Source organism: Canis lupus, chromosome 1 (genome assembly GCF_003254725.2).
Source record: "Canis lupus dingo isolate Sandy chromosome 1, ASM325472v2, whole genome shotgun sequence".
NCBI classification, from domain to species: Eukaryota; Metazoa; Chordata; class Mammalia; order Carnivora; family Canidae; genus Canis; species Canis lupus.
In genome coordinates, this window is record NC_064243.1 from 114483615 (window position 1) to 114503268 (window position 19654).

At 57.1% G+C, this 19654-nt stretch overlaps 1 protein-coding gene across 5 annotated transcripts in view; it reads right to left on the minus strand.

Annotated features, from left to right (window-relative positions):
* ACTN4 (actinin alpha 4) overlaps window positions 1-19654 on the minus strand; it is a 73030-nt gene that overhangs the window by 1413 nt on the left and 51963 nt on the right. Inside the window, exons 7-21 of one of the 5 annotated variants that reach the window (XM_049109775.1) lie at window positions 19177-19258; window positions 17308-17393; window positions 13995-14087; window positions 12165-12395; window positions 11424-11571; window positions 7531-7681; window positions 5055-5163; window positions 4702-4842; window positions 4442-4624; window positions 4206-4340; window positions 3062-3241; window positions 2119-2265; window positions 1181-1261; window positions 813-878; window positions 66-224 (exon numbers count right to left, since the gene is read on the minus strand). In XM_049109775.1, the coding sequence (XP_048965732.1) occupies window positions 66-224; window positions 813-878; window positions 1181-1261; window positions 2119-2265; window positions 3062-3241; window positions 4206-4340; window positions 4442-4624; window positions 4702-4842; window positions 5055-5163; window positions 7531-7681; window positions 11424-11571; window positions 12165-12395; window positions 13995-14087; window positions 17308-17393; window positions 19177-19258 (1992 nt within the window). Of the gene's footprint in view, window positions 1-65; window positions 225-812; window positions 879-1180; window positions 1262-2118; window positions 2266-3061; window positions 3242-4205; window positions 4341-4441; window positions 4625-4701; window positions 4843-5054; window positions 5164-7530; window positions 7682-11423; window positions 11572-12164; window positions 12396-13994; window positions 14088-17307; window positions 17394-18375; window positions 18462-19176; window positions 19259-19654 lie in introns of all 5 variants that reach the window. The other 4 variants (XM_025425090.3, XM_049109785.1, XM_049109780.1 and 1 more) reach the window with 4 other exon arrangements.

Sequence of the window (19654 nt, forward strand, 5' to 3'; positions counted from 1 at the left end):
CCAGTCCTGGCTGCAAGGGCTCCTCCGCACCAACCCCCGGGGTGCCTCCAAGGTATCCTACTTACCTTGTCCCCTGCCAGAACCTTGAAGGAGGCAATGACCTGGTCAGCTGTGTCTGTGTCGGTGGTCTCCCTTGACATGAAATCAATGAAGGCTTGGAAGGTCACGAGGCCACTGTGGTTGGGGTCAACCACGCTCATGATGCGGTTGAACTCGGCATCACCCTGCGAGGGGGAGTGGAGTGGAGGACAGGTAGCATTTGAGCGGGGCAGGACTGCCAGGCCTGGCCCGGTGGATGCTCTCCCCATGGAACGGAGCCAGGAGAGCAGGGCCCAGCGCCGGAGGACAAACCACCTGTTGTCAGTCTGCCTCCAGGGGTTTTGGCTTCCCCAGGCCAAGGGCCCCACTCGTCCAGACTGGGGATGTGCTCCCTCTGCTCCTCCCCACCCACGTTTTTGGGAAGTGGGGGAGTTGGGGAATGGATCAAACAGGTCTACTGCTTCTCAGCCCTAGGCTCACGATTTAGCTCTGGAGGGTGGGGAAGAGAGAAAGAGAGAAAGAGAAAGAAAAAGGGGAGAGAGCCAGAGGCCTGACCTCCTCTCTCGGGAGACTTCCAGGGAAGGAGGTGGGTGGCTCAGGGAGTCATCGGAGAGACCCCAGCCCAGCAGAAGCAGCACAGGTAGAGGAGGAGGAGGAGGAGGAGGAGGCAAGGCTGCGCTGCTCTGGTGGGGGAGTGTCCCCGAGGAGGCGGTGAGGAGGAGAGGGAGGAGGAGGAGAGGCAGAGCAGCGAGGGGGAGGCAGAGGCTGCATACCAGGCTGTATCCTGTGGAGATAAGCAGAGCCCTGAAGTCATCGGAGTCCATGCTGCCTGTCTGCTTCTGCTCGAGGACGCAGGGACAGCAGAGGAGGCCAGGCCCAGAGTAGGCAAGAGGGGCCGCCCCATGTGCACAGCAGGGAAACAGGACAGTGGCGGGAGCCAGGGAGACAGAGGCGGCCCCGAGAGACCAGGTAAGGGGGCAGGTGTCCAGAGAGACACAGGGCAGGGAGGAGGCAAGAGAGCCGGTGAAATGGCACACACATGGCAAGGGGTGGAATGGCGAGAGGGAGGGAAGACAGAGAGAAGGAGAGAGAAAGAAGAGCAGTTAATGCCACAGTCCTCTGGGGCCCAGGGAACGCGTACCTGCCGGTCATTCTCCACGTCGTAGCCCAGGCTGATGAGGCAGGCCTTGAACTCCTCCGGCCCCAGCGCCCCGCCGTGGTCCTGCCGGGCGTCCGAAGGCAGGAGTGTGCGAGGGGCGGTGTGGAGACCAGGCCGGCACAGAGACGCGGGGAGAGGGGCCAGGGTCACATGCAGGACAGGGGAAGGGGAACACATCGGGGGAAAACACAGAGTTAGAGGTGACGTGGACAAGGTGATGGCTAGGGACAGTGGAGCAGGGGGATGGGCATGGCAGCCTGGAAGGCGGTCGGAGGCCGGCCCGCCGCCTCAGCCAGAGCAGGCATGGGGCTGAGTGGTGCAGAACAGAAGACTGAGGCCCAGGGCTCTTGGGAGGGAACAGGGAACTCTCCTTGCCTCCAGGATTTGGGATGGGAGGAGCTGACACTGTCCTATCTGGGACACCAGGGTCCCTGCCTGACACGGTGGAGCTGAGCGTGCACCCACAGAGGGGAGGTGGATAGCACACTGGGCCCAGCAGGGCGGGTGGGACCACAGCAAACTCAGGAGCTCAGGGCCTTCCTAGTGGGCCTGCCAGACGAGATCCAGCCTTCTGAATCTTTAGAATGTTCTGCGTACACGTGGACTAGACACATAGGTCACAAATCTTGGGTGCCCTGGGACCCCAGGGTCTCATTGGCAGGTTGCTGAGGACACACGGCCTCAGAGGCAGGACTTGGGACCCCCACCCCACTTTCTCCTCCTGAGGAAACGTGCCCAGGCCATGGGTCAAGGTAATGCACTTCTGCACCCGGTTCAGTGGTGGGGAGCCTGCTGGGCCCTGTGAGTGGTGGCTGATACTCAGCACTGTGAGGTGAATGGACAGATGCAAAGACGGAGGGGGCAGGATGGGACACTGACAGTGGGGAGGGAAGACGCCAGGGGCAGAGGGAGCTGCTCACCTTGTCAAAGTGATTGAAGGATGCCCGGAACTCCTGCATCTGCTCCTGGCTGATGCCCTTGGCATCACGGGTAAGGATCTGGTTCTCGACCTCGTTGATCGTGCGGGCGATGGTGGTGAGCAGCTGCTCCCAGCCCACACGGATGTGCTGTGGGCGGAGCAAGGGTGTGAGTGTGGGCTGGGCAGCTGCTGGCACCACCATAGCCATAGCCGACGGGGGCGGCGAGGAGGCTTTGAACTTGGCTCTCCCTGCGCTCCAGGCCCTGACTCTCTCCCAAATGCCAACCCAGCCCCACACTCTCCTGTGCACCTCCTCTGCACACAGGGAACAGGCACGGCACCCTATCCACTGCCTCTGCCAAGCAGCAGGGTCACATCATGTTGTGTATGTCTGGTGCTGGAAGCAGCTGAGGGCCAGGGCCCAACATGTGCAGCATGCATGCGGAAACTACACAAGTAGAGTGGGCAACGTTTAACCAGCTTCCAGGAGAAAAAAACCAGGTTTCTCTGTGGTATCAGTGCACTTGCACGGTGCAAAGTGTCACCGTGAACAAGTTCAGGCTGCCCAAAGGGTGACAACCAGCCCTGACACTTCAACCTGGCCATGGCGAGAGGATGCACACACTGGCTGGCTCTGGGTCCTCGAGTGAGGGTGACACAGCTGAGGCCACAATGGGGCAAATGCTGCCCTCCCAGCTCCTCCCCACCCCCCCAGGAGTGGGTCCTTGACACTGTGTCATCACAGCGATGGAAAAAATGATAGGAAAAGTGTGATTTTTAAAAAATGTGTAAACACTTAATCTAGTTTTTTCAGTCTGAGGCAACAGCAGACACCTTTCCTGCTGGGCAAAACCCGTTTGGGTTAGAGAGGCCCGGCCTGTGCCAGCTGCATAAACCTCCCTTAGTGCTGGCAGGAGGGGAGAAGGGGCGCCTGGCGCGTGTACCTCCATGGTGTAGTTGGTGTGCTTGTTGTCGAAGATGAGGGCCTCCTGGATGAGCTGGTGCTGCTGCTCAAGCAGATCCAGGTTCGGCTTGTAGTCCACGATGCTGCGCTCGTACCGTTTCAGATGGTTCAGCTGGTCCTCCAGGGTCCCGTTCATCTCGATGGAGATGCGCCCAATCTCCTGCACAGAAGGCAGGTGCTACTGCATGCAGGAGGTGGCCGGATGCTCGGCCATGACCAGCCGCGCGGACGAGGCCTGTTGCTAGCATCCCCTCACTCTCAGATTTGCTGACTGTCCCCTCCAGTCCCACTCTCCACTATACAAGCAGCTGTGGGGGAGTTTCTGGACTGAGGCTGCCAGGCCTAACCTCAGTGCACCCTGGACTCCCTGGGAGGCCTGGAAACTGAGGCCCAAAGAGAGCAACTCTTCACAGTGAGAGGCAGGGCCAGGATCGGGACCCAGGCCTGGCCAGCTTCAGCATCTGTGCTCCTGAAGCATGAGTACCCGAAGCGTGGGATCCCACCGTGGCCAGGTGGCACAGCCAGCATGGGGTCCAACACCCTCCCCAGTGCCACCCCCCCATCCAGCTTGGTGCCTGGCAGGTAGTGAGCACTCTCTAAGGCGTGCCCAGAGCTGCCATCAGCCTCCTGACACACCTTCCAGGGCTGGGTGCCAAAGGTCACTGGTGAGCCTGCCAGAAGGGTCTGTACTCGGACCACCCTGGTCCCAGCTACACCGTGCTTGTAATGAGGCTGCCACAGAGCAGGGCCCAAAGCATTTGCTGAGGCAATGAAAGGACTGTTTCCAACCCCTCTGGCAGATGAGAAAGCTCAGGGCAGAAGTTCTATTGTACCTGACCTCCTGGTCAGCGGGCATGGCAAACTCGAGACTCGAACCCTCCCCTACCTGACTCCTCTGCCAAGTTTCCCTCTGGAGGGTGCTGCCATTTCCATCAACAACCACTGACCCTTTCCAATCTTATGAGGCTGTCATCGCTCCCAGAGCAGGGACCCAGGTAGATCTACCAAGGAGTATTGAGGACCTGGCGCAAGGGGTGCGCGGCCTCCTGCTCACAGTGACTCCTTCTTTATTCTCCCCTGAGAGACCCACCTAGATCTTCTAGGCTGGGGCAACGGGCCCTCACCTCCATCTTAGTCTGGATCCAGGGCCCCACGATGTTGGCCTGGCTGGCAAACTGGCGGCGGAGGTGCTCATTGGACTGCTGCTTGCTCTGTTCCTCCAGGAGGGCGTGGTCCCGCTTGGGCACCAGCTGCTGCACCTGGGGGACAGTGGGGGGAGGGAGGAGCAAGCAACAGTGGTCAGAGTGGCAGCTCCTCACTTGGCCAGCCCCGGCCCAGCCCCAGCAACAAGCCCACCCACCTTCTCCCACTTAGAGTTGATGATCTGCGGGGTGACGGTGGTGTAGGGGTTACTGCCCGACAGTTTGATGTGGTTGCTCTCGGCAATCCTCTGGGCCTCCTTGTGGATGGCCAGGATGGCCTCCCGCTCCCTGTCGGCATCTGGCAGTGTCGACTTGAACTGGTCGTGGGCTGAAATCAGGCCCTGGAAGGAGGAGAAGAGGAGTGAAGGGGCAGCCCAGTCTCACAGAGGTCCCAAGAGAAAAGCGGGTGGGAGCAGACCTCAATCTCCTCGATGGTGTGGACAATGAACATGTCCTGGAGGTCCTCCATGGCACTCTCCATCCAGTTGTTGAAGGGGGCTGCCCGCTTGGCATATTCCAAGTGTAGCTGGTCGATGGTCTCCAGCTGCTTCTCCGTTTTCTGGTGTGTGTCGGCAGGGACAAGGACAGAGAAGGGATGGTGGTCAGTGAGCAGGTGGTTGGCCTGCCCTTGGTCCAGGGCACCAAGGGCTCAGAAAGCGTCCCCTCGGGTTGGGTCAGGAGAAGCTCGGGAGTCTGGGCATCATCCACACAACCCCAGCAGCCCTGAGAGCCACAGGGGCAAAGAGCTCCATGGGTGATGTCGTCCCTCACCTCCAGGGCTTCCCTGCGACTGTGGGTCAGGGAGCCGAGAGCATCCCACTGGTCACAGATCTTCTGGCACCGGGTGTTGACATTGTGGGAGTCATAGTAGTCCAGCTCACTGTGGGTGGGCACATGGCGGTGAGACCCGGCAGGCAGCAGGCAACATTCAAGGTCATCCATTCTCCATCACCCCCCCTCAGTGCCTCCCCTCCACCCCAGACAGGAGGAATGTAGAGGGGAGGGGGGACAAAGCGGGGCAGGTGTGGGGGGAGGCTCCTGCTCACTTACTTTAGACTTGCTGTCATGACACATTAACGCAGGGGCCCCCAGAGTGTGGCCCTCAACCACACCTGTATTGGGACTGATTTTGTCACTCAGAAGTCTAGCAGAGCATACTGGTTAAAGAATGGACTCCTGGGACAAGTTCCCTAGGTCTGAATCCAGGCTCTAATTTTGTACTTGTGTGATCCCAGGGGCGTGAACTCCCTATTCCGGAGAGCTCGAGCTCAGTTTTCTCATCTGCGAAATGGGCATGGGGTCACTGTGGAGATGCAGTTACTGAGTGCACGTGAAGTGCTGACAGCAGTCCTTGGTACTCAGCAGGTAAATGTAGCAACACAAATTAAAAGGATTTATTTTAATGAACACTAAAAAACTGAGTAACGAGCCTGCAACGTCATTCTTAGCAATTAATAATACATCTAAGAAAGAAGTGGGTGACATAACAGTTCCTGGCCCCTCTGCCACCAGCATGCCTCCTGCCCCTACTTTCTTCCCATCTGTTCCAAGATTTCTTCCTCCTGGGCTCTAGACTCTGGATATTCTCAGAAGGAGGTTCCCAGGGAGTCGATGTACAGGCAAAATCTTGGGGGCCTGGTGTAAGGGATGGGGAGCAGCAAACGAGTCTGGAAGGAACGGGACGTGGGGGCCAGGGACCACCTGTGATTCCACCAGGCAGGTGGGACGCAAGGACTGGGAGAAGGCACAAGGCTGTGCTCCAGAGAGGGGCCAGGCACCCTGAACTCTGTTCCCGTCTCAACTACGCCCCAGCAGTGTCACCTTGAGCAAGCCTCTCGGCCTCTCCGTGCCTCAGCTCCCCTTCCATAACATGGGGTTGCTGGGCCATTAAAGGAGTGTGTGGAACACAGGGCGCTCTGGGTTTTTGAGCTCTGGTGTTCTTCACCAATGCTCAGCTGGTCTGTTTATTCAGGCTCACTCTGGCCAGCACTTGGCCCTCTGACTCAACCTTGGGGGAACAGACAGCACCCCCAAACAGCCCTTTCCTCCTCCAGGGCTGTTGTCCAGAAAAACTACCTCAGCGGTCGCCTGCTGCCTCACTCTGGAGAGTGGGTGCCACACATCTGTTCTCTGTGCCTGGGAGGTAGGCTGGCCGAGCACTTACCCCAGCCGGCTTCCTGTCTGCCTCCAGGGGCTCACCAGTCCATGGCAGAACATGCCCACACCCCACCTCCCATTGCCCCTATGGACATCTGCATGTGTGACCTCTCCTTCACCCGGGGAGGCCGGGCACAGAGGCTCAACCCTACAAGAGGCTGCGAGACCCCAAGGAAGGCCCTTAACAGTGACCAATAGAGACATTGTCTTCCCACTACCGTGAAGGCCCCGTGGGTGAGCAGTTGAGCACTTCTGCCTCTGGCTGAAAGAACGGGGCAACCCCCAAAGCAACTGGGCGGTGCAGAGGGGGTGAGTCAGGGAAGAAACTGGTCTTGCCTGGCATGGGGGTCCACCAGGTACTGCAGCTGGGCCCCAGCCTCGTAGAAATAAGCAGAACTTTAGGGATGACGGGTGTGTGTGGGGGGGTGTCTGTGGAAAGGGCAGCTCCAGCCAAGCATCCTATTTTTGAGCAGACAGCTATTTTGGGAGCCTTGCCGCCCCTCCAAGGCCTGTGGATTTTCCATGAAGTAATGGCCTAGGCTTCCCACTCCCTCGGCCCTCCCTGCTGCTGGCCGCTGCGCTGGTAGAATAAGGCCCTATTCACTGGCTCTGGAGGTTCAGTGTACTAATTGTGTGCACAAGTTTATCTGACTGGGGCGGGGAAGGGGGAGCCAAGAACCCGGCTGCCTGGAAGCTCGTACAATAAATGTATTCTGAGCGAGCAAGGGAAGGGGCTGGGCAGAACAATGGGCTTTCTGTGCGGCCCGATTCCCCCAGGGAGGGGCGGGTGGGAGCAGCGGGGGCTAGGAGGGCTCTCCTTGGTGTGGCAGGCAAAAGGTAGAGCCCAGAGACCCCGACAGCTTAGGGCATCAGAGACCTCTCTTCGGCCTGAGAATATAGATTCTGCTATGTTTCTCATTTAGGGGTTAAGACCAAGAGGGCAAAAGACATCATTCCATAAGGCCCCTCCCTGGCCCCTGAAAGGAGATGGGGGTGAGGGGCGGGACATCCCCCACTCAGGCCGTGAAGCAGGCTGCGCCTCGGGATGCTGCCCTCCCACTGGGCAGGGGCACCGCGAGACCACACATACTTGAGCTCCTGAGCAATTGCTGCGATTTGCTCCACGCGGTCCTGGTGGGCGGCCAGGTCACTCTCAAAGGCCTCGTGCTTGCGAATGAGAGCTTTAATATCCGACAGGGTGGCCGTCTCATAGTCCCGCTGCTTCAGCATGGCTTCCTTCCCTGGGGGCAGGCAGAGGGCAGGAGGTGTTTAGACAACAGGGCCGCGGGAGTTCAGAGGGCTGTCCAGCCCCAGAAAACGGGGTACAGACTCCACATCCTGCCTCACGAGGATGGTGCTGTGAAGACTAGAAACCCCCAGAACTGTTTTCCTTGCCTTTTCAAGGGATCTCTAAACCCAACTCTCACCTGGATGGAGCTGGGAGACATTGTGGGGCTGGGGGGCCTGAGACAGATACCCCAATTCAACCTGCGTGTTCTTAACTTGGGGCTCTTTATCAGTAGACTGTAGGAACTAAACTGTGCCACCACTGCTGGAAAGGTAGACACCCATCTGTGGAGGATCAGCATTTGGACAAGCCATTGGGGTTGCAGCCCATGCCCCAGTGGTGTGGGGGCAAGGGGGAGTGTTCTGGTCAGAGCTCTCCATGGGCCCAACCCCTTGTGGCTGCCTCCTGGCACGTGGGGGCCAGGTTCCCTCGGGGTGGGGCCCTATCACAAACCTCTGTGTCCTCTGCCACCCTACGGGCCTTCTACACACAGTGAGGTGGGGCCCATTGTCAGGCCCTTTGAAGGGAGAGAGGAACACTATTATTAGTCCTGGAGCCTGGCTAATTATATACCCCAGGACAGAAGCTCAAGTAGGCCCTGGAAGTATGTGGTGGTATTGAAGAGAACGGGACGAGAAAAGGCCAGTCTGTGAAGGTAGCTGGGAACCCTGGCACCCAAAGGTGCTCTGCTTCAGGTAAGCTCCCTTGGGGGCTACCCCTGGAGTGGCAGCTCAGAGACCTACTGCTCAGCTTGGCATCGGAGCCCATAACCAACAGCTGCCTGCCTGGCCTAGCAACTCCGAGTGGTGGGATGGCACGCAGCCTTTCCCCACCTGTTCCCTCATCTGTAAAATGGGGCCTACACCAGTGCCCAGTCTCAAGTCTCAATAAGGTGGTGTTTGAGAAGGGCAGGCATGGAGCTGGTACCATCCGCATCTGAGCCATGCTGAGGATGAGGCTGGCACTGGTGGGCAGGAGGCGGCAGAGAGTGACTCCACTGGCCCTGCCGCCCCAGCCCTGGGGCAGGAGGCTTAACCACAAAGGCAAGCTTGCAATTCCCTTCACCAAATTGCTTTCTCCCAAGGGTGGGAACCAGAAATAGTAGGTTACTGCTTCTCTGCCTCAGCAGAGTTTTAGTAAGGGAGCTGGCAAGGGGTGCAATGGGGAGAGTCAGGAGGACTGGCCCGTGGCCATGGATGCTGTGGATTTAGGCCAAGGGGCAGCCACAGTAGGGATACAGAGGCTCGTTTTTTATTTTTTAACCCAGACGATCCAAAACCCTCTGCACAGCCTCCACACGGACCCTTGCCCCTGCAGGCTGTGGGGGATGGTAAAGGAGGCACAGAATGATGGTAGCTCAACCCAGGCTCTGGGGCCACCCCTCCAGAGAAAGGAGGCTGCTAGTGTGGGATCCTAGGAGTGTAAAGGAGGCCAAGAGTCAGTCTGTCCTCCTGCATTGCAGAACTAGGTGGTTCAGAAGACAGAAGCTTTAGGTCTTGGGAACGAGAGTGGGCAAGCCTGCCTGGGGGCTCCAGGCTGACGTGAGGGGCAGGGCCAGATGCCAAAGTGCCTGCAGGGAGGCAGGGGTGGGGCAGGGGCGTGTGGAGGCCTCTGAACCAGTTGGGCTCTGGCTATAGACTGAATCAACCTCTCCTAAACGCCTTTTGGGTGAAGTCCAACCCTAGTCATTCCCAGGAGAGGAACTCTGGTGGGCCATCATATCCACACCCCTCAGCCTCAGGACACCATCTTGCCAGGACCTCCTACAGCTCCAGGTGGGGGCTGAAGAGCTGATCACATGGGCCATGAGGCCCGAGAAAGGAAGTGCATGGGGATGGTGCCCAGAGCCCATGGAAGGACAGTGGAGAAGCAGGACATGGATGATGAAAGGAGAAAGACAGCGGAGTCCAGGAATGGAGCACGGATGCTATAAAACCCACTTACACGCCCCAGGACCCTCTGACAAGAGAAAAGCCAGAGTCTGTGGGGTTGTGAGTTCCCCGGGCAGGGGCCTCGCCCCCCCCCTGGGAAAGTACTGGGCGCAAGAAGAGCCGAATGAAAAAATAAATGAACAAATGCACCAAAGGGCATGGACAGGCTGCTTGCTGCAAGATGGAAAGTGGCCCCCACCCCTGGCCCCAGTGGACTCTTGAGCCAACTCTTCATTACCTGGTCCACATGTTTTCCCCAGCAGATGGATTAGGGTATCGCTCTGGGGCTGGCAGCTGCTGCCAGAAAACAGTAGCCTGCACAATGTGACGAGGGCATTGGCTGAACTGCAGCCAGGGGTGTGTGGGACATGGGTCCTGGCTCTGCAGATCTTGCAGGCTTGTGTGTTCTTGGGCCGGCAGGGCTGGGGCAGGGTCTGTACGGGGGCATCTAGGTAGATCTCAGCCTCTGGCCTGTGCTGGGGCTGCCTGCCCAACAGCTAGAGGAGCTCTCAGAGGCACAATGAGGACCTCATGGGAGACTGTGGGGTGGGAGGACGTCACACTAAACCACATAAAGAGTGTGACCAGCGAGGCAGAGTGGGGGCAGCAGGACACACCCGGGAAGGAGGCGGCCAGCAGTGGAAGGACAGGCGTCCTGGCTCGTGGCTTTCCCAGGCACTGGCCGAATTCTAAAGGCTTTCAGACCCCTGGGACTTGGAATCTCAGCCACTGTGTGGGTCCTGACCGAGGGCCAGGGACATGATGGAATTCCACATCTAGAGCCAAGGGAACAGGCAGCTGCAGAGCTTCTGAGAAACAGGCACCACTGGCCACCCTTTTGGGAGAAGCCATTCTTCAGGGGGCCTGGGCCTCGGAAGGGGAGAAAGAGCTCCTGGGTGGGTGTTGCGGGTCAGTGTTCACCAGCTGCAGGCCAGGCAGCCAAACCAGGAGGCAGCTCCCTGGCCTTGCCCATAAGGACTGTGCTCAGGCACACGGGCTCTTCTGTGTGAAGTCCATGGTCACAAAGTGTGCAGGCGTGGGGAGGTAGGCAGAAAGTCCCCCTCTCCCCCTTAGCCTGACAGCGGCACCATCCTCAGGGAAGGCAGAGTGGAGGGACAAGGGTTCCCTTCTCGATGGAGCCGGGACAGGGTTGGCGAGTGTTCCTGGATGACAGCCTCCGACCACCTAGAAGGGGCCCACCTGTAAACACTCTCTGATGCCAGAGCAGACTAGGCAACTCTGCTCTGAAGCGTTCCTTCTCCCTGGGGCTGGGTGAGCCCAAAGCAACATTTCTGACAGCCACATCCCCAAGCAGCAGGAAAGGGGGCCTGACAAAAAGATCCAACGACACAAAAATAAATAAATAAATAAATAAATAAATAAATAAATAAATAAATAAATAAACAAACAAACAAACAAACAAATTAAATTAAATTAAATTAAATTAAATTAAATTAAAAAAAAAAAAAAAAAAGGGGATCCCTGGGTGGCGCAGCGGTTTGGCGCCTGCCTTTGGCCCAGGGCGCGATCCTGGAGACCCGGGATCGAATCCCACGTCGGGCTCCCGGTGCATGGAGCCTGCTTCTCCCTCTGCCTGTGTCTCTGCGCCTCTCTCTCTCTCTCTCTCTCTCTGTGACTATCATAAATAAATAAAAAAAAAAAAAAAAAAAAAAAAAAAAAGATCCAACGACACAGAAGGGGCTGTGTGCACACATGTGTGCGTGTGTGAGAGACAGGAATGCTGAGGGAGCTAGAGGACCGTACCGTCGGTCCAGGCCTCGTGGATGGAGGCCTTCTGCCGGAACTTCTCTGCCAGGTGGTCGAGCCGCTCCAGCCTGCGGATCTCATTCAGCAGCCACTCCTCATAGCCCTTCTCGGCCTGCTCCAGGTGCTGCCAGCCGTTGTTGATGTCCTGTGGGGACACGAGAGATCAGGGCTCACAAAGGGGAGCTGGGGCGCCCTGCAGGGCAACACTTTCCTGAGGGATGCTGATGGCAAGGCAGGCAGCAGAGATGGGCTGGGTTACATCTAGCCTCTGCTTTGCTATATCCACAAGCCTAGACAGGGCCCCTGCACATGCCGGGTACAATTCATTTTTTGCATTAAATGAGTAAGTGACAATGAAGGAATGCCATGGCCGGAGCTATGGGAGCCAGGTGACTGTGCAGTGAATACCATCCCTCTTCTGAAAAGGGGCCTTGAGCACGTGGCCGTCCTGGAATCATGGCCAACTACGGTTCAAATTCAAACAATGACACACAAAATAAGGTGTGGTTTGGGGATGAGTATAAAATTCCAGGAAGTGATGAGGGGAGGAGGAACGTGGTAAAGAGTCAAGCAACCCCCTACCACACCCTTGCACCCCAGAGGCTACGCCTTCCAGTTAAGAAAGCCTACGTTGGCCAAACAGTAAGCCTGGCGGTGGCGTGGAGCTGCCCCTCTGTAGCTGGCTGGGGCATTGGGCCACACCTCCTGGGCCCGGGCCGGCCAGCCCCAGGCACTCACCGACACCATCTTGCCCTCGGAGGGCATGAAGGCGGGCCGGTTGCTGAGGCGCAGCTTGGTCTGCAGTGTGTTGAAGTTGATCTCCAGCTGGCACTTCTCCTGCACCTTGGGTGGCTTATGGACGCGCCGGTAGTCCCGGAAGTCCTCCAGCTTCTGCTGCATCTCCTGGATGGTCTTCTGCGGCACGCGGTCCTCCAGCCACGGGATGGTGCGCCGGATCCACTCCAGGAGCTGTGGGCCCATGAGACGTCTCAGAGTGCTGGAGGGGTCTGGCCCCATTCACAGGCACCAGGGATGTGGATTTTCAAGGGCCTCGCCTTGGGGATCATCCCTGGTCCCCAGCCTGACTTCTCCAGGATTCCCGCTGGGATTCTATGGCTGTGTGCCCCCTCTGAACCAGCGCGCTATTCTCTGGTCACTTCTTATTCATGTGTTTGCTCTTGGGCTTCCTATTCCACAGATCTAAGCAAAGTGGCCTCATTCAAGTGCCCCTCCCACCACACGGGCCCGCTGCTGTCATGCTTGCTGAACTCAGCACTGAAAGAGACATCTCACTGCTTCTTGTTCAGGGGTTATAAGCGCCTCCAGGGCAGGGCCCACAGCATGCTGGGCTCACTTGAAGGTGACCAGCATACACTGCAAGGGCCTAGGATGTAAAAAATTCAACAGTAAAATCGGGGGGATAAAAGTGACACGTATTTTTATGAGCCACTCATACAGTGAGGCCAAGGTACAAACAAGCAAACAAACTAGACATTCCAGAACAATCCTAAGAGAGGAAAATCAGTTCTTGCCCAGTATAGATATGCTTGAAGAAGTGGTTCCCAAATGTCAAGCTCTGACAAAATGAGAAAACCAAGGAGAGGGGTATCTAGGTCTTTACATCTTGATGCATGGTGCCAGCTGCCCTTTCTTAGGAAGCAATGGGAATCCAAGATAGAATCTTAACTTTTCCATGGTGTTAGAATGGTGGTTAACAGATGGTAGCTTTTTCTTTTAATTTTTAAAAAATTTTAAGTAATCTCTGCCCCAAAATAGGACTTGAACTCATAACCCCAAGATCAAGAGTCCGCTGCCCTACCGACAGCCAGCTAGGTGCCCTGCTAGCTTTTTCCACCAGTCTCAAAGAACAGTCAAACCACTGCCCTCGAGGAGCTTCAGAATCCAGAAGAGAGGTACTCAACAACCTACATTCCCAACTGAGTTTCTAGGTTCAGGCTCTGGAGTGGAGCTGCCTGGGTTTGAACCCAGCTCTTTCCTCTACTGTTAGCTGCGTGCCTGGTCCCTGACCCTCTGGGTCCTAGATCCCCCCTCGGGAAAGGGGTAACACGAGTTCCCTCCTTCTGGGGCTGCTATGGAGACAACAGATCCTATTCTAGAAGTGCTGGCACATGGCCCACTATGACAAACCACAGTCCTGTCACCCTATCAGCTCCGGAGTCTTACTCCATCCTACAGAATTGATCATTGCAGAGTGAGGGCATGGGAAGCTTTTTAAGACCTCCCCCAGTACTTCTGAGGTGGTGGGGTGTTCAGCAAACTCTGTCCTTGAGTACCTCTGCAGGAACCCAAGCTCAGGACTGCAGGAGCCAGGGAACATGGTGACACACCGCCCTGACCCCTTAGCCTTGTGAGACTCGCCTGAGAGGTCACATACTGGTTTGGCCACAGGCCAGTCTGGAACCTTACGCCCTTATCTAGAAAAGTGTCACTGCCGTACCTGCTCAACCCTCTGCAAGTGTCACATGACCTTTGGCCAAGGGTAACAAGAGGCAACCCAATTCTCCTGCTCTGGTGGGGCCACCGGTGTGGAGTGAGTAGCAGACTTACGTCACTGGCCAGCCTCTCATAATCTTCCATGAGGTGTTCATTCTCCTGGTTGACAGCCAGCACCTTGCAGATCCGGTTGGCAGCGGTCTCGGCCTGGGGCAGGGGAAGCACCACAGTCAGGGTTGCCTGGGAGCTAGTGACCCTCCCTCCTGCCAGGCTCATCCCCTGTAAGCTGGCTCATCCATAGCCCACACAGCACTCCCCAAGGAAGGAAGGAGAGAAGCACAGCTCCAGCAAGATGGCACCCTGAGTAGCTGTGTCCTGATGGGTTCTGCCGATGTCCCCAGAGCTTACGGCTAAGGCACACCCCCCGCCCCCCAGATAGTTGGGCCCCTTGGATCCCTTGGCCCAGACCCTGGAGGGGCTGAAGGGGGCCAGGGAGCCCCTCACACTATGACAAAAATGGATTAACAGGCCCACAGAGAGGAAGGCTGAGTAGTGACGCTAGGTGGGGTCCTCAGCTAGGCCAAGCCCTGAAGGAGTCTCCCCCTGGGTGGGAAGGTCTACTGCAGAGAGGCCAGCACCAGAGAGCTGTGGCAGAGGAGGTGCTGGTGCCCCCAAGAAGTCTGTGCATAGGCAAAGTACACGTGTCCCCTTCCTAATCCTCCCCTCAGAGGTGGGTGTTGATGGCTCACTGGGGAGAAGTCACAATCCAGGGGGCAGAAGGGAGCCAGGGCTTTGGAGAGCAGGAGCAGTGAAGACTGTGACCAGTCTCTGCTCAGAACTACAGGACTATATGCTGCCTTGTCCTGCTGTGGGGGTGGAAATTCAAGGAGTGGAGAAGAAGGAGAGCGAGGGGGTGCCACACGGGGAGAGAAGAGACTAGGTACCTTTCAGGAAGCACAGAAAGAGTCCAAGAGGAGAAGTTGAAACGGCAACAGAACAGGAACAGAAATAGTGAGGAGGGTCTACAGAGCGGTGGGGAAGGAAAAGAGAGGCTTGGGGATGGCTCCAGACCCGCTGGCTGCGGGCACTGACGCCCAGCCTCTCCCATCAACACGCTGCTTCTGGGATGGACGGGGAGGTGAGTGGGGGCCAGCCGAGATCAGGTGCGTACACATGTGCACACACATGCACACATTGTGCATCATGCTGCAGGACACACATCAATGGCCCCAGGCAGTGCTCCTCAAAGACGAGGTTCAGGAGGGCCTCGGCTGATGAATACCCAGCCCCAGTAAGTGCAGGAAACAGAACTAAGGTCACAGCTTGTGAGGGCATCATGGAGGTCAGTCCCTGAGCCCTGACTTCAGAGAGACAAGGGGCACCCCAGCGCTCAAATCCACCCTGCTGGGCAGACCCATGAAGGTGCGAGCTGCTAATCACCGGTGCTCTGCTTCACCACTGAATTCCTGGCACCCAGCTCAGGGCTGGGGATGTTTTAGGTACTCAGCACTGATGAATGAGTGAACAAAGGAATAAGGAGCAAATGCTTAGTGACCAGAAATAAACTCTCAGGAGAGAATGGGCATGCTTCATGCTAGGTCTGGAGTTCGCCTTGTGCTCATAAAACAAAACAAATGCCAGAGAGCACTCTTCTAAGAGACAGGATTGAGTCTCTGAGGACAAAAAGCAGCAATAATAGAAGCATCGCATGGCTGTCTTGAGAAGTAAACACAGGCTGGGGGAAGCCGCACCCACAGTTGGAGAAGCCCAAGTGCTGCACGTCCCTTGGTGAGCCGCCGGCTCCCAACAGCCTGGCCTTTACTTCCTCTCTCACAAGAGGGGCCCAGCTGCCTCCAAAACCCCCGAATGCTCTGGCCTGAGCTTTCCTGCCAGTATCCGCTCCCACAAATCCCTCAAGGCCTCCCAGCCCCCACCACAGCAGAGTCCAGTGCTCAGCCCAGGAAGGCAGTTTGGTGAAGTGGTAGGCAGTGAGGCTGGCCTGAGCCTGCAGAGTGGTGAGTTCCACGGCAAACGTGCTGTTAGTTGGGTTGGGTGTGAGTCCAGGAATCCCAGCACTGCCCACCCTCGCTCCCCTTGCCTGTGCCCCCCAGCAGAACACTCCAAACATAAGCTCCAACCACACACACCAGATAGATAGTGAGAGGCCACGAAACTCACTCTGTGGCCACGGGGCTAGAGGGATGATGGTAGACAGGGGCAAGCCCCACAGGCTGCTGACCACTAGCTCACTGACGGAGTACTCATGGGGCTGGGTGCTATTCTAAACTAAACCCTTTAGCAACCTGAGGTCATTTCATCCTCAGGACAATCTTAAGACAGGGAATGGGATGATCCCTGTCTTACAGATGGGGAAGGTGAGGGGAAGGGACTCATTCGAGGTCGTATTGCTAAGAGGTACCAGAGCAGACCGCCCACAGAAGGCCCCCACTGGGCCTGGGGCCCTGGAGAAGGTGGTCTGGACAAGATAGGTAGTCTAGTCCCTGTCCTGTGACTGCAGGAATGGCTCCTTACCTCCCTGAACTCTGGCTTCCTCCTTTGTTAAATGAAGGTAACAGCACCCACCCGCCCTGGGGTGTGCACAGAACTTGACTAGAAACTGTACGGGCAGAGTCGTTGGAGGACTGCCTAGCATGTAGTAAGTGCTCAATTAGTGAGAGCTAGTTTCTCCTCCTCCGCCCTGCCCAGTTTTAATTGGTGACACAAGTATCAAGTCACTGGGAGTACACTGCTGCTGCCCAAGACCAGAGACTAGAAGGCAGATGAAGGGGACAAAGGTGCCCAGGCCTCTCTCCCCAGGGGCAGCCAGGCACCTTCTTGTGGAAGAGGACAGCTGCTATTGGGAACAGACACTTCCAACTGCTCTGCCCGTGTCAGCAGCCCTGCTGGAGAATGGAGCCCGACAGGCTGGGTTGGCAGAGGCGGACCAAGAGAGGATTTAACCTGCAAATGCCAAGCCTTTCCCGGGGCATTTGAGAGGGGGAAGGAGCTGTGAAGAGAGCCAGAATGGTCAATGCTCCCCTGTGAAAGAGCACAGCCAGGGCAACAGGAAAGTGGCCAGTGTGGACTACATAAAAGAAGGGTAGGGTGACTAAGGGGTCAGGAGCACGGGTGCAAACTGAGGCTCTGGTGGGACTCAACCACCCTGAGACACTGGGATGCCACCACCCCACAGGGTGGGCTGTGTCCATAGAGAATATCCATGGCGTGTCAGCACCGGATCAGCACTGGCTCAGTGGTAGCGCTGGCTCAGTGGTGTCACTGGGGGCCCACGGTCACGAGAACCCTTCCTATCTGGGCCTGTCCTCTGGCCAGGGCTCCAACCACAAATGGGTGGTGGGGACATAAGGGGGACAGCAAGGGCGAGTCTCCAGCCACAGCAGCGAGGGGTGCTCCCGCCCCAGCTCACCTTTTGAGCCCCCGAGAAAGCGTGGTAGAAGCAGGACACGTAAGTCATGATGGCTTTCTCATCTGGCCTCAGAGTGCCTACAATATCTGCGCAGAGAGAGAGAGAGAGAGAGAAAGAGAGGCAGGAGAGAGTGAAAGCTGCAGGGAGGGCGGCCGGGGCCGGACCCTAGGCTCATGCGGGAGGAATAGCGCTTGCTCTGGACTGGAAGCCAAACCCCGGCTCCGGCGGTGTGGGCATGTTTCGTTAAGGTTTTGTAGAGGGCGAGAGGGAAGTCCAAATAGGAGGATTCCTTTCCTAACCAGAGCTGGCTTTGTGACACGAGCTACTGGCTTTAGAAAGGAAGACTTGTTTAGGGCCAGAGGGGTCAAAGGCTAACCAATCTTTCTGCAAACATCAGTGAGATCATGTCTTATATAACCACCTACCACCCCAGAATAGATTGCCAAGTGGTCTCCTGGGGCCCTTAGAATAAAACTCCTGATCCCGGGCTACTGTGATTCTAACGTCTTGGCCGTTACCATCTCCAACCTCATTTTTCTCCTCTCAGCTATTCCTTGAATTAGCCCAGCTCATTTCTGCCTCAGAACCTTTGCATTTGCTCTACCCTCGGCCTGAGATGCTTTTCCTGCTGATCTTCATCCGGTAGCTCCTGCCCATAAATCCCAAGCACCCTTCAGAAGCTTTCCGGCGTGGCCCCCAGCTGAAATAGCCATCCTGCTCCATGTTCTCCACTGTGCTCATCAGCACATGAAAGGACTTTATCTGTGGACATGCCTGCCCCCTGTCTTGCCCACCAGAATATAAGCTCCGTGACACCAGGGATCCCACCTGACACAGTCACTACCGTGTCCTCGGTGCCTGGAACAGAGTCTGTTACATATCAGGCACTCAATAGATAGCATGAGAAAAGACTAAATGGGCAGTGATGCCTGGAGTCGGGGGGGTGGCTTCCAGTCGGAGAGAGGCCACTGCCGTCTGCAAGAGAAATGAGGTGAGCGTGGGAGGCGAGAGGCAGCAGCGGCATTGGGCAGTGGCGGCGAGGTGGGCCGGCCTGGCCCTGCCCGGTACCTTCTGCGCTCCCGAAAAGGCATGGTAGAAGCTGGACACATAGGTCATTATGGCCTTCTCGTCGGGCCGGGCCGTGTTCACGATGTCTGTAAGTGAACGACAAGGGTTAAACTGCCCAAGTAGGGGCGGGGGGTGGGTGGTCGCTCACTGGGATCCAAAGTCTCCCAAGACCACAGGCATCCCAGGAGAAGGACCCTCAGAATGGGTTCAGTGACCCTTGGTGACTCCAGTGGGCTTGTCCACACCCTCAGCCCCTCTATCCCCCGTGGTCTCTAGAAAGGCCAAGGCTGTGGGAACTGGATTAAAATGAGGCCACTTCCTCTCTCTGAGAATGGCCTCCAGGGGCTGCCGGACAGTCAAACCCAGGGGCCACCAGAGGCCACAGCCATGGGTCCTGGCTGGGGGTGGTGCGCGGCTGGGAAATGGAGCAAAGCCGGAAAAGGAAAAAACAAACACTCCACTTTGATGGGCTCCGGACTTGGTTGTCTGCAGGAGCCAGCCCTCCGGGGCCACCTGGCTTGCCCATTCCAGGGGAGCAGCAGGACTCAGGCAGGGCTCTGTTCAGAGATGCAGCCCCCAGAACTCGTCCTCTTCAAGATTCTCCTTTCCCTCACTCCCCCAGTCCTACCCGAGCCTGTCTGGTCTGCTTGGGCTGCTCCCGCTCTGGCTCCCAGGCAGCACCCTGTCCCTGGCTTGACCAGCTTCATTCAGCCTTTCTCACTGGCACTGCCAGCTAACCTCAAGTTACTGCAAGACATGCTCACGGAACAGGGTGGTGACTGAACAAAGGGATGTGCTTACCCTCCGCATCCAACATCTTGGGAATGTCCAGGTATTTCTCGGCCACTTCGAAGGCATTGTTCAGGTTGGTGACAGGGTCGTCCTGGCGGGAGGGAGGTGAAGGAAGGAGGCAGAACTCTGTCAGGGGCAGGGTGTAGAAGCACAGGGCCAAGGCTGGCCCGGAAGGGAAGCATTTTGGGAAGGGGTAGGACTAAAAGCATTCTTTAGGCAGTTCTTAGCTCCCTGTGCTGATGTGGGGGCTAGAGGGGGATACCCAGGTACAGTCAACTCCCACTCAAAGGAACGCCTCTGGAAATCTTTGTGGGGCAAACTGTCGACCTCTTCTCCAGAGAAAATGCAGGTGTGCTCTTTTATTAAACTTTCCAACCCTCCAGACTCCAGATTAAGACTTCTGTCCTGCAACTTGAGAAAATCTGTGCTCCACACCCAAGAGAGCACTGGGGGGCGGCGGGGAGGGAGTAAACTGAGAGCTTCCAAG